Here is a 25,273-nt window from a genome sequence, read left to right as displayed (position 1 = left end):
AAGAGAGAGAGGCAGAGACACAGGCAGAGGGAGAAGCAGGCTCCATGCACCGGGAGCCTGATGTGGGATTTGATCCTGGGTCTCCAGGATCGCGCCCTGGGCCAAAGGCAGGCGCCAAACCGCTGCGCCACCCAGGGATCCCTATGGTGTTTCATTTCTGACACATATGAATGACTAGTGACAGTAACAGATAATAGTAGAGCAACAGCTTATAATTTTACAAATAATATATTAACATAATTCTGACTCCCAGAATGACCTGTATTTCTGTAGATTTAGCAAAAAAACAACTCCCATCTGTAAGTTTTTAGAGACTAAGAACAGTATAATGAAATATCGAGATTTAGAAGTAAATCATAAAGATGAGCTTAAATCAATAAATCCTTATAGCCTAAATATATACAAAGACTTTTACATATTACCACAAGCTTTAACCTAATCTATAGGTAGATTCAAACCAAGTAAAAGGTCATTTGTCATTGCCAAGCTATATGTGGCACCCTGAGACACTCCCCTAACATTCCTAATCTTACTATTTCTTGATCCACAGGCACTTTCAACCTAATGAATTAATTATCCTGCATATTTTACCAACTGCTATTTCTCAGCCTATTTCTACTTTCTAACCATTTGCTTTCCTTCCTCTTTCTTTAGTCTAGGTATAAAACGAACAAAAGGAGAGGGGAGGGAAGTACCCTTTTCTTTCTTATTTTTCTTTATTTTATCCACCTTAGTACCATACCTTAAGAAATGTTCTTACAGTACTAAAGGGTTGGCAGCCAGCTGAAAAAGAGCCTTGAAGCTAAGCCATCCATACAACTATATTGTGTTAAGGTCCCCTGTACCCAGCAGGAGACTTGATTCTTGAAGTCCTCAGTTTAAAAAACAAACAAAACCAACCCAGATGTAGTCCGTGAAGCTTAAAGTTTAAAATGCAGGCATGAATGCAATCAGTGAGAACAAACATCCTTGCTGAAGTGGATTACAAGGAAGAGATGACCCTCTTTTCACATCAAGTCTCACCTCAAGGAGCTCAGAAAAAAATTACTTTGGAGCCTTGGCTCCAAATCAAGGAACTTTTGCCCTGAGTCCCCCTTGGTTCTGCTTCTTTAGCTCAATTAAAGCTGATTTTTCTCTCCTAACCTCCCCTTGCCTAATTCTGGCAACTAATAGGAAGGATGAAAGAAACATCACAGAAGCCAGAGAGGAAACCCCAGACTAAGGCATCCAGTTTGTAGATTACTCCTTCCTTTGGGTAAATGCTGTGCCTTGCAGATGCTTCTTTACAGCATTTATAACATAGTATATTGCGATCGTGTATATAGAGGCTTCTTTCCCCTACTCCTTAAGGGCAGTACCTGTTTCTCATCTATCTGAATGTCCCTTGCAGCTACAAGAGCACATAGTAGGTGCTTCACATTTTTTGATAAGTGAATAAGTGAATGGCCAACTGTAAAACTGGAAACTTTCCCTATCAGACTGAGATTTGAAGTTCCTCAAATCTGTAAGGTCAAGAAACTTGCAAAGATTTATTTCACTGGTAAATCAGGTAGGATTATACAAGTAACATTTCAGAAATACAGAACTGAAATGCTTATATCAGTAGGAAACTAAACATTTTCAGTTTGGGAATCACCTTGTTTGGTATCTTTAGTCATGTAGTTTAGCAAAAATAATTGCATACCTCTGATATTAATGTACTTCTGGATTATTTTAAGTTACCAAGATTTGCTAAAACAATCTAGTGAGTTCTAAGCAATAAATCATCAAAAACATAATAACCTCAATATATTATGAATAAAAAAGGAGCTAGCTCTCTATGGGACAGGCTTTTACTGTATAAAAACTAAGTATTTTGGGCAGCCTGACTGGCTCAGCGGTTTAGTGCCACCTTCAGCCTGGGGCATGATCCTGGAGACCCGGGATCGAGTCCCACGTCAGGCTCCCTGCACGGAGCCTGCTTCTCTCTCTGCCTGTGTCTCTGCCTCTCTCTCTGTCTCTCATGAATAAATAAACAAAATCTTAAAAAAAAAAAAACTATGTATTTAGTGATAGCATTTACCACCAATGAAAAATACTATTTTTTTCTATAATTATGCTTCTCATAATTAAAACAAATCAGCATACCAAAAACAAAGAGGCAGGAGAACTAAAAGCTTATACTTCATGATGTCAATATATAGAAAATAATGTATTAGTAATTAAGACTACAACAAAACAATGTAAACTGGCTCTTTGGCATTAATGTACATGCTCTGATAACCATGTTTGAAATGTTAATTTTTTCCCACAATGACACATCTAGCGGCATACCAGAAAACTGATATAACACACATTAGTTTTCCTTTCCCAGATTTAAAGTTGCATTTTTATCCTGTTTCTTTTGGACTCCCCTTCAGCCTTAAGTCTCAATGACAAAGCAAATCCATTCTTTAAAAGGTCTACCTCTTCTAAGACCACTTTGTAGCTTCATCTTCCCCTTTCAGACACTCAACTGCAGACGGAATGAATACTGGTAAGCACAGCTTTAAGTGAAGGCCTTGAAGCAATTACGGAGGAAAAAACACTATACAAACAGAAATGATAGTATGATTACAGACAACAGCCTTTTAATACCTAATGATATTCAGCAATGACAGACAAACACTTTCTAACCACTAACAAAAAAAGATGTTTACATTATCATGACAATATTTGGGGGATGGTAGAGGTGGGAAAGATCACTATCATAGCCCTTCAAGAAGAACACTGCTATATTACACTTTAAACCCTGATGGTGTTAACTCATAACGTGCTCAAAGGCACAGCCAACTATGAATGCAGGCACTTGATTACAGCCAAAAGAGTATTTTTACAGACACTCTTAAATTCTTCTATCATTTTTATTTTAGTTTTCAATCCTATGTCCTTCCAAAATGAGATTTAAGTCAGCTTAGAGTAAAAGGCACTCATTAGGTAAGACTGTAAAAGAAGAAACAGAAGACCAAGCCATGAAAAGGAGAAGCATGTATGTAAATCCTACAGATATTAACTCTCACAATTTATATACTGAATTATAAAGTTCTTAGTTTCTACTGGAAATAATTATACTAAATCCCCAAGAGAGAAAATGTGGTTTTTTTTTCTAGTATTAAGTTTTATAAGTGGGTATGTGGAACAAAATAATGGAGAATGCCTTTAATAAAAACGTGAAATAAATGGAGAATTCTTCATTTGGTCACTTAAAAAAATCTCTCCTCTAAGTCAAGGTCTTAGAGATAGCTTTTCTATAGGGGGCAAGTAACTATGGTCCACTTAACTAATTTGTTGGTAATTTAATTGAATGAGGAAATAATTTATGCAACTCTTTGAATTTAGGCACAATTATAAATTCCTTGAGAACAAAGAACTATACTGACTGGTCATTTTGTATGTTTTATGCCCCTTTTCATCATAAAGGGCTTACAGCAACCAGTATTGTACAGTGAACTAAAGCATTAATTACATAGGTTGATGATATTACCTTCTTTCTGACTAGCTACATAGTAGGAACCCTAACATTGTTGAAATAAGTGGTGGGCAAAACTGTTAGGCAAACTATATGAGAATGAGAGAATCTATAATATAGAATATGAAAGTGAAAACCAAAATTTGTATCTTCTATAGAACACATAGAAAAGACTAATGCTAATTAATATTCAGAAGGAACTTAAGGTAATGTTACAAAAGATTTTTCTTTAGGGTAAAGATTACAGCATGATTTCAAAAAATCAACTTGCTTTGTTTTTTACACAGCACCAAAACATGTATAGCATAAAATCATTTACGCAGCCTCATCATGGATTTAGAGATTTGATTTAGTTAACTTTCTATTCAACCACCACATACTCCTTTAAATGTTAACATTCTTAAAAAGAAACTTAGGTAGTATCATGTCATATCTTTTTCTTGTCCAGTTGCTGTGGTTAGTGCTTCCAGCACTATGTTGAATAAAAATGGATAGAGTGGACATCATTGTCTTGTTCCTGATCTTACAGAAAAAGCTCTCAATTTTTCACTACTGAGTATGACATTAGCTGTGGGTTTTTCTTAAAATTATGTTGAGGTGTATGTTCCCTCTAAACCTACTTTCAGTTTTTATCTTGTATGGATGTTATATTTTGTCAAATGTTTTTACTGCATCTATTGAAATGATCATATGGTATTAAGTCTTTCTCTTATTAATATGATGTATCACACTGATTGATTTGCGAATACTAAACCACCTCTGCGTTCCTAGAATAGATCCCACTTGATCATGGTGAATGATTTTTTAATAAATAACAATGAAGTAGCAGAAAGAAAAATTAAGGAAATAATCTCATGTATAATTACACCCAAAATAACAAAATTCCTAGAGAGAAACTTAATTAAGGAGGTAAAAGACCCATACTACAAAAACTACGAAACACTAATGAAAAAATTAAAGATGACACAAGTTGAGAGATATTCCATACTCATGGACTGGAAGAGCCAACATTGCTAAAACTCCAATACTACCCAAAGGAATCTACGGGGTGCAATCACTATCAAAATGCCAACATTTTTCACAGAGCTAGTACAAACTACCCTAAAATCTGTACAGAACCACAAAGGACCCCAAATAGCCAAAGCAAACTTGAAAAAGAACAAAGTTGGAGATATCATAATCTCAATTTCCAAGATACACTGTAAACAAAATAGTATGCTACTGGCAAAAAATAAATAAATAAATAGGTACATAGATCACTGGAGCAGAATAATGAGCCTTGAAGTAAAACCATGCTTGTGTGGTCAATGAATCTTTAACAAAGGAGGCAAGAATATATAATGGGGAAAAATGGTCTCTTCAACAAATGGTGGTTGGAAAACTGGACAGTACTTGCAAAAGAAAGAAACTTTACCACTTTCTTACACCATACATAAAAATAATCTTAAAATGGATTAAAGACCTAAATGTGAGACATGAAAACACAAGACTCCTAGAAAAAAACATAGGCAGTAATTCCTTTGACATTGGCCATAAAAATATTTTTCTAGATGTGTCTCCGCAGGCAAGGGAAACAAGCAAAATTAAACTATTGGGACTAATAAAAAATAAAAAGCTTTTGCAGAGTGAAAGAAACTATCAACAAAACAGGCTACTGAATGGGAGTAGATATTTGCAAATGATGTATTTGGTAAGGGCTTAATATCCAAAATATAAAAGAACTTGTACAACTCAACACCAAAAAACCCCAAATAATTCTATTAAAAAATGGGCAGAGGACCTGAATAAAAACATTCTGGAGAAGACATACAGATGATCAACAGACATGAAAAGATGCTCAACCTCACTAATCAACAGAGAAGTGCAAATCAAAACCACACTGAGATATTACTTTATACCCATCAGAATGGGTAAAATAATAAACAAAGAAATAGCAAGTGTTGGTGAGGATGTAGAGAATCCTTGTATATTGCTGGTGGGAATGCAAATTGGTACAGCCACTGTGGAAAATAGTATGGAGGTTCCTCAAATACCAAAAATACAATTACTATAATATCCAGTAATTCCACTACTGGGTATTTACCTCCAAAAAACTAAAACACTAATATGGTTTTTAAAAAAGATTTTATTTATTTATTTATGAGAGACTCACACAGAGAGGGGGTGGCGCGCAGAGGAAGAAGCAGGCTCCATGTAGGGAGCCTGACATGGAACTCGATCCCGGGTCTCCAGGACCAGGCCTTGAGCTGAAGGTGACACTAAACTGCTGACCCACCTTGGCTGCCCCTAAAACACTAATTTGAGAAGATATATGCACTCCGTTGTTTGTTGCAATATTATTTATACTAGTCAAGATAAAGAAGCAGCCCAAGTGTCCATGGATAAGTGAATGGATAAAAATGATGTGGTATATACATAAAATGAAATACTACTCAGGCATAAAAAAGAATGAAATCTTGACATTTGCAGCAACACAGATGGGCATAGGGGATATAATACTAAAGTAAGTCAGAGAAAGGAAAGTACCATATGATTTCATTTATATGTGGAATTTAAAGAACAAAACAAACAAACAGAAAAGAGGCAAATAGAAAAACAGTATCTTAATTATAGGGAGCTAACTAGCGGTTGCCAGAGGGGAGCTGGGTAGAGGAATAGATGAAATAGAGAAAGAGAATTAAGAGTACATTTATCTTGATGAGCACTGGGAAATTTACAGAACTGTCGATCATTATACAACTGAAACTAATACAACACTGTATATTAATTATACCTCAACTTAAAAACTGTAAAAAGAAAAAAAGAAAAATTTACAGATAGAAATCCTTTCATACAATATCATACAATTCTCTACCTTAAGCTGAAAACAATGAACCTAATTTCACCCTCTTTTTGATGACTAGGGTCACTGTTGCTGGTAGAGTAACGGCTTCAATGGTTATGGTCCCTTACTACTGAGCTTTTTTATTTTTTTAAGTTTTTATGTTTGCTTTTTATAGTTTTTCTGCCACAGTAATAACTGTTACTTCTTGCTGTTGTCAGTGAGTCTGCTTCTAGCACTGATCTCTGTACTTCTAATTTGTAGTGGACTAGGAAATCACTTTGGCTGTGGGCCACCTTTATTTACTTGTTGAGTTTTGATTAAGTATGGTTGTGGCCGTATCAAGTAAGTTACATGTGTGAAGTACGTAATCATGTTACAACAGAAAGCCAGGCGATCTTTCCTTTTGTAAAATTTGCTAGAGATGGAAGAATTTGAAAATTTTATTATCTCTGTTGAAAAACAGTTCCTTTCGCCAGGATGACTAAATTACTTTACATATATCCCTTTATAAGATGACAGGGAAGGGGTATCATTATAATAGCAACCATTTACTGGTTATTGGCAATATGCTAGGCTATTTACATGCCAGTCTCTTTACAACAATTTCCATCTATCCCTGCAAGGATCACAAATGATTGCTATCATTCCCATGCTGCAGATGAGAAAGCTGGAGCTAAAACTGGCCCAACAACAAGCTCAAGATCACGAAGCTAGTATGTACCATTTCTGAGATCTGACACCAGCCAATTTGATTCTCAATCCTATGAGCTTTCCAACCTGCCTGTCAAGTAGAAATAATCACTGTTTACCTATTAAAAAACTCAGAGGTGAAACTAACAACAATCATGACTAACTGTCTCCAAAATTCCATAAAACAAGCACATAATAATTAAAAAGAATCCCAGAGCTTCTTACTCTGGCTAAAACGAAATATGTAAGACCAGCTGGCTTAAAGAGATTCAAAAAAATGGACAAAATAGATGAAACAACAGTTTTCAGACACCGGACAGCAGGAAATGCAGCAAAACCGGCATTTCTAAGAAGCTCAAGGAGCCCCACACAAAAGAAATACAAAGAAAAGGACACCAAGGTGCACCATGATGAAATTGCTCAAAAACACTGATAGTAAATCTTAAAAGAAGTCAGAGAAAAAAGGCAGAGAAACAAAGACAAGAATGACAACAGATTTCTTGTCAGAAACAATGCAAATGAGAAGATGGCAGAGCAAAATTTTTTGACTACTAAAAGAAAAAAAAAAACCTGCTAGTATGTTTTTCAAAAGCAAAGGCAAAGTAAAACGCTTTTTCAGACATACAAGCACTGAAGTTCTGTCACCAACCGATCCACAGTTATAAAAAATGCTAAAGAAAGTCTTTCAGGTAGAAAGAAAATAATAGTAAATGGAAATATGGATGAAGAGAATCAAAATGGGGCACCTGGATAGCTTGGTTGAGCATACAGCTCTTGATCTCAGCTCAGGGACCTGAGTTCAAGCTCTGTGTTGGGTCTCCACACTGGGCTTGGAGTATACTTAATATCAAAGGAGGGGGGGAGTAACCATATGCGTAAATATGTAACAATTTTTCTTATTATACTTGACCCTTTAACAACAGGTTTGAACAGCACTGGTTGGTTGACTCACATGCAGATTTCTTATAGTACTATAAATATATTTCTTTTTCTTATGATTTTCTTTATAACATTTTCTTTTCTCTAGCTTACTTTACAATAAGAATACAGCACAAAACATACAAAGTATGCATTAATTGACTGGTTATTGGTAAGGCTTCTAGTTAACAGTAGGGTTTAGTAATTAAGTTTCTGGGGAGTCCAAAGTTACACGCATATTTTTAACTGTTCAGAGGTCAGCACCCCTAACACCCACATTGTTCAAAATTCAACTGTATTAAAATCTCTTTAATATAGAATTGACTTTTAAAACAAAACAACATTGTATTATAAACTTTACAACATATGGAGAAGTAAGGCTTATAACAATAGTATAAAGGCCTGCAAGAAGAAATACAAATACACTATTACAAGATTTGTATGCTACACATGAAGTGCTACTTTATTACTTGAAGATTAATTGGGATACATTAAAGAGGTATAACCACATACCTTCAATAAATTACCAAAATATTGAAAGTTATAGATATAAATTGCAGCAGGCTGAATACTAGCCCCACAAAGATGTCCACATCCTAATCCCCATGGCTATATTATCTTACATGGTAAAAAGGACTCTGCAGATGTGATTAAAGATCACAAGATGAGGAGATTATCCTAAATTATCTGGGTGGACCCAATGCAATCAATCACAAGGGCCTTCATAAGAATGAGGCAGAAAGATTGAAGTCAATAGTAGATTTAGAAGCAAGAAGTCCAGGAGCTAGTAAATGCAGGTGGCCTCCAGAAGCTTAAAAAGGCAAGGAAATGATTCTCCCCTGAAGCCTCCAGAAAAGGAATAGAGCCCTACTGACCTTCATTTTAGACTTCTTATTCCCAGAACTGTAAGAGAATAAACTGGTATCATTTTAGCCTACTGCATTTGTGGTAATTTCTTACAGCAACAATAGGAAACTAATACAGAAGGCAGAGATGATCAGATTGGTGAGAAAAAAGCAAGACTTAGCTATATATGCTGCCTATAAGAAATCCACTTTAAATATAGAGCCACAAATAAAAAGGATGAAAAAGTGCATCACTCTAACATAATCAAAGGAAAGTTGGAGTGGCTATATTATCAAGGTAGATTTTAGAGGAAAGAACATCATCAGAAATCATGATGATCATTTCATAATGATAGAGGAACCAATTCATCACAAAGACCATAACAATCCTAAATGATTATGCATCTAATAACATTACTTCAAAATAGATGAAAGAAAAACTGATAGAACTGCAAGAAGGGATAGACAAGCCTGCAATTAGAACTGGAAATTTCAATATACCCTTCGCTTAATAAATAATAGAACAAGTAGGAAATCACCAAGGATATAGAAGACTTGGGTAACCCCAACTTGACCTACTGAAATTTCTGTAACATCCAACAGAAGAACGTATATCTTTTTCACCAGAATGCATATTCTTTCCAAATGCATAAGGAAACATGATTTACCAGGACAAATCATGTTACACCAGAAAACAACTACAAATTAATTTAAAAGTATTCAAGTCATGCAAAGTATGTTCTCTGATCACAATGGAATTAAATGAAAAATAAGAGAAAGATATCTGAAAAACCCCAAAATTTACAAGCCAAATGATACATGTCTAAGTACCCCAACAAGTCAAGTAAGAAATTAAAAGGGAAACTGGAGTTGAAGCTTTCTATGGGAATTCTGAACTTCTTTTGTAAATCTTTCTTTCCGTCTAAGATCTCAAAAGAAATATTTTTTTCTTAAGTTAGTATTTTGAATGAATTAAAATGAAAACACAACCTATCAAAATTTGTGGGATTTTGCTCAGGTAATACTGAGAAGGAAATTTATAGCACCAATGAACACCTAGGAGAAAATAAGAAAGGTCTTAAAGAAACAACCTCAGCTTCCTCCTTAAAAACCTATACAAAGAACAAATTAAACCTCAAGGAAACTGAATAAATAACATAATTAAGATTTCAGAGCAGAAATCAATGACATAGAAAACAGAACACAAGACAGATCAATGAACTCAAAAGCTTTTTTGCTGTTGTTTTTTGAGAAGATCAATAAAATTCACCAATATGCAGCCAGACCGATAGGAAAAAAAGACACAAATTACCGATATCACAAATGAGAAAGAGGATATCACCAAAGATTGTACGGATGGTTGGTTTACTGTTAGAAGAAAAAAAAGAAAATCAATATAATTTACAATATTAACAAACTAAAAAAAAAAGTCGTGATTATCTCAATAAACTTAGAAAAAGTATTTTTGCAAACTCAACACCCATTATTTAAAGAAAAAAAAAAAACTAAAAAACACAAAAACAAAAACCAAACAAAGCACCACAACCTCTCAGCAAACTAAAACAGAGGGATCTTCCTCAGTCTGAAAAACCTACAACTAATACCATACTCAATGGAATGTCTGAATGCTTTCCCCCTGAGATCAGGGACAGGCAAGGATGTCTACTCCTATTTCTGTTCAACATTATATTGGAGATTATAGCCAAGACAAGAAACAGAGGCAAAACTGATTGAAATGGAGGAGGTAAAACAGTGTTCACTGCAGATGAAATGATAATACATGCAGAAAATACTAAGAAATCTACAAAACAGCCACTAATAAGTGAGTGCAGCAAGGTTGCAGGATACAAAGTCCATGTCAAAACAAACAGTATTTCTACATAGCAGCAACATAAAAATGGAAATAGAAATTAAAAACTAATACCAACGACCAGGGTACCAAAACATAGGACATACATGGAGTAAATTTGACAAAAGATATGCAAGACTTATATACTTAGAACTACAATACACTGTTGAGAGAAATTAAAGAAAACCTAAATAAACAGGGAGACATACCATGTTTACAGATCAGGAACTTATACCATTAAGATGCCAGTTCTTACAATGATCTATAGTTTCAGTCCAATCCCAATCAAAATCCCCTCAGGCTTTAAAAAAAAAAAAAAGGAAATTGATGATCTAATTTTACAACTATATGGAAATGCAAAAGGACTTACAGAATAGCCAAGACAATTTTGGAAAAGAAAGGCAAGGTGGGAAGACTTATATTACCTGCTCTCAAGTCTTACTATAAAGCTACAGTAATCAGTATAGGTTGGTCTCAGGGCAAAAAACAGACCTATATATCAATAGAAAAGATACTGATATTTCTGGACCTCAGCAGAAGCCAGAAACAGACCAGAAACAGATCACCGTATAGAAGACCAGGTGATTTTTGACAATAGGACCAAGGCAACTGAATGAGGAAAAGATAAATTTTTTTTTATCAGGTGGTGCAAACAGGTGGTGAAAAAAAAAAAAGAAAGAAAGAAAGAAAGAAAGAAAGAAAGAAAGAAAGAAAGAAAGAAAAAAATTACAAAAAAAAAAAAGAACCTGTACCCTTACCTCACACTACACACAAAAGGTAACTCAAAATGTATCATAAACCTATGTGCAAAACTTGAAACTATAAAACATCTAGAAGAAAACATGGAAATTCTTAGTTCTCATTTTGACAATTGTTTTTTAACATAAGATGCAAAAAGCATCAAACTCAAAAGGAAAACAAAACTGATAAACTGTACTTCATTGAAACAAGCTTTACTCTTTGAAGGACACTGTTAAATGTCAAAGAAAAAAAGGTAAGTCATATCTGAAGAGAAAGCACTATAAGACATATATCTGACAAAATACTTGTATCTAAACTATATAAAGATATATTATAATACAGTAATATGAAGACAAAACAAACAATGCTCAAAATATTTGCACAATTCCCCCCCGGAAGATATAGAGATGGCAAAAAAACAAAACAAAACACATGAACAATATGTCTAGGGGTACCTGGGCTGCTCAGTGGGTTAAGCAGCCGACTTGATTTCGGCTCAAGTCATGATCTCAGGGTCCTGAGATCAAATCCCACAAAGGGCTTTGCACTCAATAGTCTGCTTGAGGATTCTCATCCTTCCCTCTTCCTCTACCCCTTGCCCCACATTCTCTTTCTAATAAATAAATAAATCAATAATAAAAAAAGAAAATATATCCACTATTACTGATTAGGAAAATGCTAATAAAAACCACATTTAGGGGCACCTGGGTGGCTCAGTGATTGAGCATCTGCCTCTGGCTCAAGTCTCGTGATCCTGCGGTCCTTGGATTAAGTCTTGTATCAGACTCCCTACAGGGAATCTGCTTCTCCCTCTGCCTATGTCTCTGCGTCTCCCATGAATAAGTACATAAAATAAAAAAAATAAAAAAATAAACCACATTAAGATACCACTACCTACTCATTTGGATGGTTATAACCATATCAAGTATGAGAAGCATGTGAAGCAAAGGAACTCTCATGCATAGCTGGGGACGGGGGCAGGGAATGTTAAACGATACAGCCACTTTGTAAAACAGTTTGGTAGTTTCAAAAAAGTTTAACATATACCTACCAGAAGACTCAGACACTCCACCTCCAATTCTTTATTCAAGAGAAATAAGAGTATATATCCACACAAAGACTTGCATGTGAATGTTAATGACAGCTGTATACATAATTGCCAAAAAATGAAAACAACCCAAAGTCCATGAACTGGTGAAAGGATTTATAAATCTGAGATATCCATACAATGGAATACTAGTCAGCAATAAAACAAACAAAAAAATAAAACTATTGATTATTGATAAACACCCCACCATGGATGAATCTCAAACTACTTATGCTCAGTAAAAGACATCAGACAAAAAAGAGCATATACTTACATAAAATTCTAAAAAATGGGGACGCCTGGGTTGCTCAGTGGTTGAACATCTGCCTGTGTTTCAGGGTGTGATCCCAGGGTCCTGGGATCGAGTCCCACCTTAGGCTCTCGACGGGGAGCCTGCTTCTCCCTCTGCCTATGTCTCTGCCTCTCTCTGTCTCTCATGAACAAATAAAATCTTAAAAAAAAAAATTCTAAAAAATGGAAAATATCCTATAGTGACAAAACAGATCAGTGGTTGTCTGAAGATAGGGAAGGGGAGGAGGGAGGGATGGATTATGAAGAAAAATGAGGAACCCTGAAGGTGACGGGTAGTCATTATCTTGTTTGTGGTGATGGTTTCATGATATATATTTGTCAAAATTCGGTAATCTGTACACTTGTAACAAGTGCAATTTACTGCACATCAATAATACCTCAATAAAGCTATAAAACAAAGTACTTAGTACAGTATACCCTCTATAAATGATTGTTATTAATATACAAAATCTTTAAAACAAAAAGAAAAAAAATGAGAAACCCAGATTACTTACTTCAAGAACATATTACTCATGATGTTCTCTCCAACTCAGAAATGGGAAAGAACTTACCAAAATCTCAAGTTCTTTGAGTTATCAAAAAATCTCACTTTCCTCCAAAGCACAAAGAACCTACCCAGCCATAGAAATGTAACAACAACAAAACCACCCTAAAAATGTGCAGTCACTAGAGAATGCTACAACATAGAAACCCTGGATGTCCAATGCTAATGTGAAGAGTGGGGGAGAAAGCTCCAACGTTTCCAAGGCACTGGGGATTTAAATTCTAGTGCTCCAAAAGGAATAACTTTGCAGTCCTCCTATACCTGTTTCCAGATTAGCAGTCTCCTGATCAATCCTTAATTAACAGAGATGCCTAAGGCACAGGGATAATAATCTAATTGATTACCTACACTGAAAATTATATTGAGTCCTTAACTAAGTATGAGGCATTCATATAATCATTACAATCCTATGAGCAAATGGAGGCACAGAGAGACATAATATACCTCCCCAAAGTCCTACAACCAGTAAATGGTAGAGCCTGAGGTCAAAGCCAGGCAATTTGATGAGGTCTCTGTTCTTTACCACAAAACTATCTCATAATGCCTTTACATATTAGACATGCTTTTTTACTTTACAACATGCTGATGGTAAAACCTGTATGTTAGCACTATGTCCTTTCCCCTAAGATGCCTCATGACAATATTATAAGAATTAAGATACAAATGACATACTTTCAGATAGAAGACATTTCATAAATTATTACAATTTCTTTAAAAAGTAATTCTATTAGCTTAGAAACCACTAAAATGGAATCCTTAAAATATATCACTCCTTCTGCCTTTATTCGTTTTTATGATTAATTTAGTACCTCTAAATGAAAGTGGCTTTACATATTGAAACATCCTTTATAGGAAAAAGAAATCTTTGATATTTTAGTACCCAACATTTCTTTTTAAGGCAAATTCCTTTCTTGCAATATAAGACACTAAGAATTTTGCCTTTTCTACAGAAACAGGAAGACAAATCCATATTTTTTGCAGAGTAATTTACCTTGAAACAAATATTTATAGTTAGAAAAATGAGCACAAAACTTTTTAATAATCAATGCTATATAATTATTCATTTTCATTATTAAATGACACATTTAGTTGGTTACCTAGATAGATACATACACATATAGTCAACCTTTTATTTTTCCAAGTAAGGCATTATTGAACACCTGCTATATGCCAGGCATGGTTGCATGTGGTAGAGATAGAGCAGGAAATGAAACACAAGAATCTCTATGCTCTTGGCAGACATTCCAGAGGGGGCAGATACAGTATGTTCTTATTTGTTGTCCATCAGAGAATCAATCTAATGAGACAGGGGTTAGGAGTGCAGGGACTTGGTAGGGCAGCTGAAAAGAGAAGTGTGTAGCTGCCTTCTAAGCAGTCTGTCTTCAAAGATCCTTAGTTGAGATCAGAAGGGATAATATGTAAATTAGGTGGGGATGAACAGAAATTTGTTTCACCTCCTTGACTCATGAGAAAGAATTATACATAACAGATGCTAAGATCGAGGGTTAGGAACTCTCTTCAAGGGCAAAAAGTCAGACGAGTATTTCCCATGTCCAGAAAGGGCTAGATGAAAAAAAGCTAAATGAATTACACAGTGTTATTCAGCTTCTTTTCATCATCTCATGATCTCACCAAAAATAAAATATTCCCACTTTCACCTCTAATTGAGAGACAGTTTTTTATTTAAATTTTTTTTTAATTTTTATTTATTTATGATAGTCACAGAGAGAGAGAGAGAGAGAGAGGCAGAGACACAGGCAGAGGGAGAAGCAGGCTCCGTGCACCGGGAGCCCGATGTGGGATTCAATCCCGGGTCTCCAGGATCGCGCCCAGGGCCAAAGGCAGGTGCCAAACCACTGCGCCACCCAGGGATCCCGAGAGACAGTTCTTTAATGAACAAAGTAGTTCAAAGCTAAACTCACTATTAAATTTCATGTCAAAAAATATGTACCATATGAGAGTCCCAAAATAAAGTTATAAAACTGAAACTAATTCTGTCAATTGAGTGGTAAAATTAGATAACACTAAATATTATATAATTTTTACAGCGAAAACAAAATGTAGTCCAATAAGAAATAAATCACTAGATTTCTTTAAAAAAAAAAAAATCAGTTGCAAGCATACAAAGCCCAGACTTTCAAACAAATTTCCTCAAACTGTTCTGGTAGAAATGAAACATTTTTCAATTATTGCACATACAAGCATTAGATTGTACCAATTTTAAACCAATTTGTTTCTTGTATGAAAGTAATAATGCGGATAACTTTATTATTCTATTGAACTCACTTAATAAATTGCTACTCATCTAAGCCAAAGGCTAAGGGCTCTTGTAGAGTTTCAGAATTATAGAAGAATCAAACAAAGGCCCTTTAGCCAGTAAGTGCCCCCCTGTGAAGAATTCCCTTTACAAAATCCCTGATATAATGGGTTTCACTGTTTGCCACCATTGAAAATATATAAGTCCCTCCTTATTTTAAACCCACATTTGCTTCCCTCAATTTCCATCTACTTGTATTAGTTCTTTCCTAGAAATCAAAATAAGCTGTCCTCTTCACTGCTACCTTTTCATAGGCAGCTATGAATCTCTTCACTCAAGGCTCCCCTTCTCAGCCTCAAACATGCCCAGTTCCTTCAAATATTTTTCATATAATTATGGCACATACTGTTTTAAGATGCATGTACCACTTCATTCAAACCTCATCTTAAATCTACATATACAGTGGTACAACATTTCTTCACTTAAAAAATTCTTAACAAATGCTGAAGCTTAACAATTAATCTCTCTTTAAAAAAGCATGTTTTCTCCAACTTTTGCTTGTAGAAATGCTTTTCTGTTCTCAGAAGCCATGCCAATAACTAAGTCATTGGCATTATTTATTTTACTTATTTTTGAAGGAGTGGGCCAGAACATGCACAGCTATTAGATTAGATTAGATTTTAAGAGATCACACAAAACAACTAGTTTGTCTAGCATTAATGCATAAAGCAGGTTTATTTAAGTAATGGTCAACAGACCATGCTGGGATGCTTGCTAGAAATACAATTCCTAGATCTTTCCAGGCTATGGAATTCCAGAATCTCTGGAATGGGGCCTGGAGATCTGCAGTTTGAAGACCAAACTATATAAATAATCCTCGGAAATTCTGAGGTTTAAGAATCATGGCCTGAAGATTTAAACTGGGTTTTTGCCTCCTAAAAAAGACAATTTTAAGTATCTTACCTGTAGTCCAGGAATAAATCGACTATCCTTTTCAACCACCAAAAGTTCAGCAACATTAGCATTGAGAATTGATCTTGTGATTCCTCCTGGCCCAGGGCCCACTTCATAAACATAAGCGTTTGTCAGATTCCCAGCTTTCCTTACAATTTTATCTAGAAAAAAGAATGTTTTAATTACCTTGATAAATTTCAACGTACAAAATTTAACAACAGTCTCCACAAATTCTTATCAACCATTACTCAACTAGTCTTTTATACCGTATTTATCCAATTACTTATCTCTTAACCTAAACCAACATATAGTGGCCATTCAATATTCTACTATATGATTGAATTGTATTATCAGTCCCTTAAAAATAAGATTGTGACAAATTTCCTAATTTAAATATAGTTAATGCTGTATTTTGCATCTGTTCTTCTGCCAAACCTATCAATTCCTAAGACCAACTGGGTAAGCATATACCATCTCTCTACAGTTAGTTGCCAAATGTTGAATATTTGAATAAGACTAGTTTCACGTTCATAATTTCCAATGCTGGTAGTTTTAAATCCCAAAGCTAGCTGTCTCATTTTCACCTATAAACAACTAATTGGTCACAGCAACAAGTTCCTAGATCATAGAACTAGCAGAAATTTAGATTCTTGGTCCTTTTTAGAAAGTTAAACTTCTCAGTGGAAGTGTTTTAAGCTTTACAAATATGCAAATTGATATGGAAAAGTTAATGTTTTCAATTAATCAACCTCTTTAAGCTAGCAGATCTTAAGAAATCATGAAAAAGATTATTGAGGATTCACTGCAACCAATTATCACTTCTGATAAAACATATAACAGGCTGGTCTTATTGACTGATACACTAAATTCCAAGTAACTGGGTCTCCTGGGATAGTGGAAATTTAGCCACTGAAAACATTATCAGCACTTCTTTGCAGTATTCACTGAGACGGTATGGCACCACTTTTAGTAGGCCTAAATGCAAAAATAGTTTTGTCTCTCTCTCTTTTTTTTTTTTTTTTTTTAAGATTTACTTATTCTGAAGAAAGGCAGGGGAGGTGGGGGAGGTCAGGCACAAGAGCACCTGTGAGTGGGGGTGGGGGAAGGGCAGAGGGAGCAGGAGAGTCTCAAGCAGACTCCCACTGAGCACAGAGCCCCACACTGGGCTCAATTTCACCACCTCAAGATCATGACCTGAGTGGAAATCAAGAGTGGTACACTTAATGGACTGAGCCACCCAGGCGCCCCCAAATAGCTTTTAACTAGTGCTGGGAGGGAATTAATATATGTTCACCAACAATTTGTTTTAGGTGCTTTACATGCTTGCTCCCTTGCATCTCACAATCCTTCCAACCCTTCTAACACATTAAGAACTACTATCCCAATTTAACTTCTCTGAACTTTTCAATTTCCTTGTCTGTTGTTTCATGTGCACAAAGTCATCTAGAAAGAAAAGGGAAGAGAAGGGACTCCAGCTCAGGGGTAAATTCTAAAGCGATCCTTCCTCCACTACACACCAATGCCTTTCAGAGGCAACAGAGTTGATACAATAAGCACAGGTATTATGGATTTAAATTCTCATTTTTTTAAAATGAGGTGCTACCATAGTAGAGAGGTCAGGGGCTCTGCCCTCAAACTCTTCAGGCACATTCCAATACAGTATCAAAGAGGCACTGTCAATTCGCTAAATATCTGCTCCCATCTGAGCTTCTTACCCCAGACAAGTACTTTAATCTTCCTTCACTTTGGTTCCCAGAGAAGGAATAGTATCTAGATTCCAGAATTTACTCCTAAGGATGACTAAAGGCTCACACAAGATACTGTACACAAAGGATTTTTTTTTTTTAACAGCAAAAATATAAAGACCTGTATCTTCCGTCTTAAGAATGGAGCTTTATTAAAAAAAAAAAAAAAGAAAGAAAGGAAAGGCGCTTTATTTACCTATAGAATGGGACTAGTGACTGGCAGACAAGGCCGGTTCTAGTTACTGCTAGAACTAAAGAATTTTAAAGGTGGATAACTCTTTAAAGCTCTCGAAGTAGGGGCCCTCCTCCAATTAACAGAAGAGAAACTGAAGTTTAGTCAAGGTATTTTACCCTAAGTCCTATTTCTACTGGTAGCACGAAGACTCCACATCCAAGAAATAAAATATCTTATCCATACCTCACTTAACTGAAAAATCAACTTTTGGGGCATGATTTGCTGATCTTTCCAGGTTCTCAAGAGGGGCCAAAATGGAACTAAATATCAAATTCCCAAATACAGTAAATTCTCCAACAGTGGACCTATTGCTAATACATGTTATTCTTGCAACCTCACCTTTCAGAAGAAACTATCCCCAAGATATGGGGCGGGGGAGAGGGGGTGGCGGTTAAACGAATGTATATCAAACTCTGCACTCCAGACTGGTTCATTTCATGGCACATAAAATTTTACCGCATAAAAAGGGGCTTAAAATAAGGGGTGGGAATGTGAGCTTTCACTAAAAATGTAAGCTCCTTGAGGACAGGCTTTGCCTGGTTCACTCCCCAGCTGCGTCTCCAGCACCAGCACGCCGCAGGTTGTCTGATACGCATTTACCGAGCATCTGCGCCCTCAAGGGTTTTGCATTCAACAGGTAACCCTTTAAATAACGTCATCCCACGAGTGACACTCTTGCGACGCGTTACTGAAAAACTCCCTGCACTAATACAAATTCTGACAGCTTTAAACTGCATGAGAGGTCAAAGTCGCACACGCAGCCCCAGGTCGTGGGTTGGCACGCCGTGATTCCAACTTCCACATCCGCCTCTCAGGACACGCGACCCCGGCCTCCCCTAGCGTCTGCTCGGCGTCTGCACAGCTGCCTGCACTGGCCCACGGCGAACACCCGCGGGCGAGCACGCCCTCCTGCAGGCCAACCACCCCCTACGTGCTCCGGCGTTCCTTCAGCACAAAGCGGTAGAAGGCCCTGACCTAAGGCCCCCTGCACGTCGCCTGACCCCAGAGACCCGCCCGCAGGTCCAGGCCAGCTCCCTGACCCACGTGCCCGGGGATGCGGGGGAGACCGCCGGGCAGCCCTGAGAAGACAGCCACCTGTCAGCCTCAAGTCCAGGAGAAAATTCTGGGACAGTTGCTTCGCGGCGTGCAGCCTGAACAACTTAATGATTTCCCGAATCGTGGGCAACGGCGGGAGTCGGAAAGTACTCAGCGTCCCGGACGCAGCCATCAAGCCCCGCGGAAACGTCCACTTTGCACCGCGGACTTTCCGCGCCGCCCTTAAATCATCCAGGGAGGATGGCGGGAGCGGCGAGCATTAAGGCCCGCCCCCGAGCCCACTCTATTGGTCGGATGTACCTCGCCGGAAGCTGGGAGGGCAGACAGGAAATCCGGACGCATCCAGAGCGCATGCGCCGTTTCTCGCTAAGCGCGACGGGGGCTGGGCTTACGCTGTGTTCCTCCGGTGACGGAGCGGAGCCCGGGGGCGGGGCCTCCCCTGGTGGGCGGGGCCTCTCCTGGTGGGCGTGGCCAGGGCGGCCTGGAGGCGGGGACCTCACGTTCCCACCGGGTCTCGGAGGGGTGGGTCTCAGGAGCTTGGCGCCTAGGAACGCCCCCTGGGGCTTCTGGCGGTTGGACTTGCCGCGTTCCCCTCCGTGGATAATTGCGGGAAAGCCAATGATTGGAGGCAAAACTATCGGTTGCTAACAATTTTCTCTTATGGTGGATGTTTTCAAAACATCGGCATTGTAGGGGTGCCTGGGTGGCTCCGTGGTTAAGTATCTGCCGTGGGCTCAGGTCGTGATCCTGGGGGCCTGGGATCGAGTCCCCGCATCGGGCCCTCTGCAGGGGGCCTGCCTCTCCCTCGGCCTGTGTCTCTGCCTCTCTTTCTGTGTCTCTCATGAATAAATAAATCTTAAAAAAAAAAACAAACTTTGGCATTGTAGGTGCTGATGGCAGGTTTCTAACTTCTTTCAGCCTTAGTCTTTCATCTGTTAAATGGACACATCTCCCTTAAGGTTGCAAGAACTAAAAGAGGAGTCGCCTGGTGTGCAAGGAATGGGTCAGCTGGCAATCAGTGGTGGCCTTGCTACCGCAAGGATCTAGCAGATGATCCCCGCCAGAGGGGTTAAGGAGGAGCGCAGTTTGTGGTGAGAAGGGCCAGAGGTAGAATCCAATTCTTCTGCCCCCTTTAAATGTACCCAGTGAGAAAAGCTGCCTTGTTTAGAGTTCAGGAAGTGTTTTCAAATATGTCGAGTGTTTGTTTTTCAGCATTTCACCAACAGTCTTATGATATAAATATAACTAATTTCTAGTGAAAGCGAGGAAACAAAGACTTACGTGATACAAATTAATTGATACTCACAAAACTAGAAAATAATGGAACCCAGACCCAATCTAAGTTTCTGGACATGCATAGTGGCTACTTTTTGTAGTTATCTGCCTTTGCATTGAGTGTTAGTTGCCACTCCTTGTTTGCCTTCCCCAGATTTTTTTTTCTTTTTTTTTTTTTTTTCCCCCAGATTTTCTTACTGCCCCTTGCTGCTCCAAGTATTGCGGTCTCTTCTTGCAGTACTTGGAAAGGTAAGGATGAAAAGGAAGGGAAATAAACATGATAATACTTGTAATAGCTAACATTTGCCCAATGTTTCCCAAAGTACCAGCTTCACAGCTGAGTGCCTTACAACTGTTATCTCATTAATTGTTACAAAAGATAAAGCCTTAGAGAGGTTCAGCGCTGTGTCCTAGGCTGCATAGCTAATAAGTAGTGGAATCAGGATTTGAATCCACAAGTCTGTGTCCAGAGCCTGCTTTTTAAGCGGTACAGTCAATGTTGAGAGGTCATTTGACTCACCTAGGATGGTTGTATCTAAGGTCAAAGACTCAAATCTGAATTCTGTTTATTATAACAGGAAACAATAAAGCAAAGATTGAACTCTTTCTGCTATGTAGGAGAATTTAGCTTTCCTGACCGTGTTTTTTGCAAATTGCTGCCTTGATCACAAGTGAATCAACATTTTTTATTTCTCAGAGTGGTGAGTTTACAATAAAGCTAATGGAAAACCAAGTACCTGCAGATATGAGAGTGAAATTGAATGAAATTTTCGCTGAAATCTCAATGGAAAACCCAACCACTTCCTATTGGAGCTATATTAAAAGAACTGTGAGATAATCTGACATAGCTCCTAGCTTTAGAAAATTGGGACATGACTCTCATAGAAGTAAGGTGATTTGCCCAAGGTGGCATAGAAATGTAGTTTGAAAGCCTAAACTCTTGATTCAGAGTCCTTATATTCCACAGTATACTATGCCTGGGAAGGCATTCATTTACAATTACATATAATTATTTCCTTTACTCCTCATCGTGTTCCTATGTGAATGAGATTATTATCATTCTTTTACTGTGAAGGACGTCATTATCCACGATTGCACAGGAAGGTACAGAAAGAAGACTTAACCATAAATTTTTTTCTTTTCTGAGTTCTGATCTCATGGGTCATACCCCTCAAGTATTATTTTTAAGTTAACTAAGATATGTTAATTTTATAATCTTAATTAAATAAATGGAGTATTAATCTGAGCATAAGCTTAAGGTTACAATTTTCCTATGGCTATTTAACTAAAACAATTACAATAAATATGTGCTAAGCTACAAAATCAATATAAATGATGCAAGGTGTTTAATCACTGCTCTTTTTTTTAAAAATTCTATTTATTCATTCATGAGAGACACAGAGAGGCAGAGACACAGGCAGAGGGAGAAGCAGGCTCCATGCAGAGAGCCCGATGTGGGACTCAAGGGACTCGATCCGGGGTCCCCAGGATTACACCCTGGGCCAAAGGCAGCGCCAAACCCCCTGAGCCACCCAGGCTGCCCTAATCACTGCTCTTAAGGCAGGATTTTGTTTTCTTAAAGTTCAGTTTACTAAGGTCACAGCATGCCTTGTAATGATTTTCTCATTGGTTTTCTGGATTCAAATTACCACCAAATCTTTGCTCAGAATTTTTGCCATTGTATGATGCCTTTCCCTTGGAGGACATGGAAGCTACATATTAAGGTCTGCTTGTATCTGTTTTCATTCACTTGGAAACAAATGAAGTTGAATTACTCGGTGTTAATGCTCTCCTGAAGATATATGTTGCATGGCAGCTATATGGAGGATATTCAGATGATCTAGAAAGTGCTCACATGGACTTTTTTAAAGATTAGCACCAAAAATCATCAGAGTACCTGGGTGACTCAGTGGATTAAGCATCCAACTCTTGATTTTGACTCAGGTGCTGATCCCAGGTTTGTGAAATCAAGCCCAACATGGGGCTCTGTGCTCAATGGGGAGTCTGCTTGAGATTCTCTCTCCCTCTCCCTCTTCCTCTCCCACATGTATGCTTCCTTTCTCTCTCTAATAAATGTAAAAAAAAAAAAAAGATTAGCACTAACATAAAAAAAAATTAAAAGGAGTAAAAACATGGTTTATGTGGAGAATTTGTGGATTCCTGAGAATTTATCCTTTTTTATCCTTACATCAAAATATGAGAATTATTGTCTTAGACCTGCTACATTCAATAACCAACATTTGTGAAGTTACAACCTATTATACAAAGTTTCCCAAGTTACTTCATTTAATTCTTATTTCAATTCTGTGATGTAGGTTTACAACGGTATCAGGTGAGCAATGTTATGGTGCTGGTAAGTGTGCAGCTGAATCTCAAATTCTGATCTTCTGAGTCTCCTCTGCTCTTTTTTACCTCTGGCATGTGTTAAATAATTGTTGAACTCAATTTTTAAAATTCCATTTTAGGAGAATCTTCCAAGTTTTTAATAGTTCTTGAGATCTAATTTTTATCATCATAAATACTGATCCTCGGTCCTTTAATTTTCAGAAAATTATGCAAAACTCCCGGCAAAGCCTATGAAATCAGCAGGGGGTGTTTTAGTAGTGTATTTCACATATTAATGCAAGCAGTTTTATCCCTTAAAAGAGAAGTATGCAGTTTCATCAGTTTTGAAGCTTTGAAGTATCTGCTTCATCTAGATACAGATTTTAACATGCTAAAATATTATAATTAATACAGAAATTACTAGCCCCACCTATCAGTGAAATGAAGAACTACAAATGATTCATACTGCACTGTGGTACAGAATTCTAATTTTCATAGATCCCAGAATGGTTATATAGCAAAATCACTTATTATTTTAAGTATTTACTTTAATGAAAATGCATATGTGACTTTATTTGGCAAAGTGATTTAGTATCTATTTATAGAAAAAGTGCTAATTCCAAAAGGTTGTCATTTTACAGTTCCCTGAAATAGACTTGAAAGCCACAAAGAGCAATGTCTTTCTGCCGCGTGGGAATTTTCAGAGAAAATTAAATGTGGCTTGGAATTGCCAAATTGAACTTTATAAAATGACTATTATGGTATGTAAAGTGCCCTTTTCTGATAGTATTTTATAATTTCACATAATATGACTCAATATGAGTTAATGCTCTTGAGAAATATTAACAGCTGCCTTTTGCACATATTTAGTTTTTTTTTTTCAAATGGTTGTTTGATGCCCACTGTTCATAAAGGAATCTAGTGACCTACCTAGAGGGAAGAAAGAAATACATGATAATTCCAAACAGACAGACGAAATGCTTTCTCTCTGGGGGTAGAAGCAGGACAACTTGTAGCAAGCAGGCTAATTGCCCGAGGAAACCATGTAACAGTTACCATATTTTTAAAAATATAGGGTTTTCACTATTCCAGACAGTATTTGAAAGCCTGCAGATTACACCCAAAGGTCTGTGAATTATCCTCAAGTATCCTAACGAGGTGATGAGGACAGACAACCTTTTCGACTCAGGATGCATCAGAGAGCTATGGGTAAGGGATTTCTTTTTCCCTGGACATTTAAGCAAAACCTTTTTGTGAATGAAGAAAAAAATCAGCACTTGCTGAAGCATTGAAAAATAATTATTGCATTAATGATTTATTATTTATTATAATTATTTTATTACTATGTTAATTTTATTAATATATTTAATTTATTAATACTTTATTATGTTTATAATATTAATAGCTTTTTAGTCAAAGCCTCTACATTTAATTGGGAAAAACGTTTAAGAATAAATAAAATTGTGAATATGAACACATTTACATTGAAGGCTTTTCTGCAATTAAAAATTGATGCAGAGCAAACTGCTCTGTGAATGGAGAGACTCTGGGTTTAAGCAGTAGTGGGCCTCTCTGGACACTTTGGTGACAGCTCTGTCCTTCCCCAGCAAAAGGACTACAGGTAGACTACTACATAAGGCCACTTATAGTCCTTCTTTCTCCTTCTAGGTCCCTTCTCCTTGACTCTCACTATGTCAAACCCCAGAGACCCAAGAGTATAGGCCGAGGCCACAGGAGGGAGGCAGTGCCCTGTGCACACACTGGGCCTGTGATCTGCCTTTCTCTGTACAAGTTAGTGAGTTGGAATTCATTTACAGCCACTAGCTACCTATTCCCGCAACTGAGAAGGGGTGGGTGAATACAAAAGGAAGAAGGATGGAGGAGTCTTGTTCAACCTCAAGGGGCAGAACCAGAGAAGGGTGTTGGCATGCTTTCATTTCCCTTTTGGCCCACCTGGAGTCCAGTGCCTTCAGACTGCTATTGGACTTACCTCTACCCTACTAGACTTCCCCTCCTCTCAGTCATCCCAAATTAATACTTTCCTTACCATGCTCTGCACTTCCAAGTTGAACTATCATTCCCCTAATGAGTTTCAGCTATTGGGTTAAATAACCTAGAACAAGCGTTCT

At 37.3% G+C, this 25,273-nt stretch overlaps 1 protein-coding gene across 1 annotated transcript in view; it reads right to left on the bottom strand.

Moving 5' to 3' along the window:
* The window catches only part of TFB1M (transcription factor B1, mitochondrial), a 68,023-nt gene extending 48,176 nt beyond the window's left edge, over positions 1-19,847 (bottom strand). Inside the window, exons 1-2 of the mRNA XM_026018710.2 lie at positions 19,584-19,847; positions 16,518-16,669 (exon numbers count right to left, since the gene is read on the bottom strand). Of these exons, the coding sequence (XP_025874495.1) occupies positions 16,518-16,669; positions 19,584-19,716 (285 nt within the window). The 5' untranslated portion in view covers positions 19,717-19,847. The remainder of the gene's footprint in view (positions 1-16,517; positions 16,670-19,583) is intronic.
* Positions 19,848-25,273: the final 5,426 nt, after the last annotated feature.

This window comes from Vulpes vulpes, chromosome 1 (assembly GCF_048418805.1).
Source record: "Vulpes vulpes isolate BD-2025 chromosome 1, VulVul3, whole genome shotgun sequence".
Classification (NCBI taxonomy): domain Eukaryota; kingdom Metazoa; phylum Chordata; class Mammalia; order Carnivora; family Canidae; genus Vulpes; species Vulpes vulpes.
This window is presented reverse-complemented; position numbering and strand designations above follow the sequence as displayed.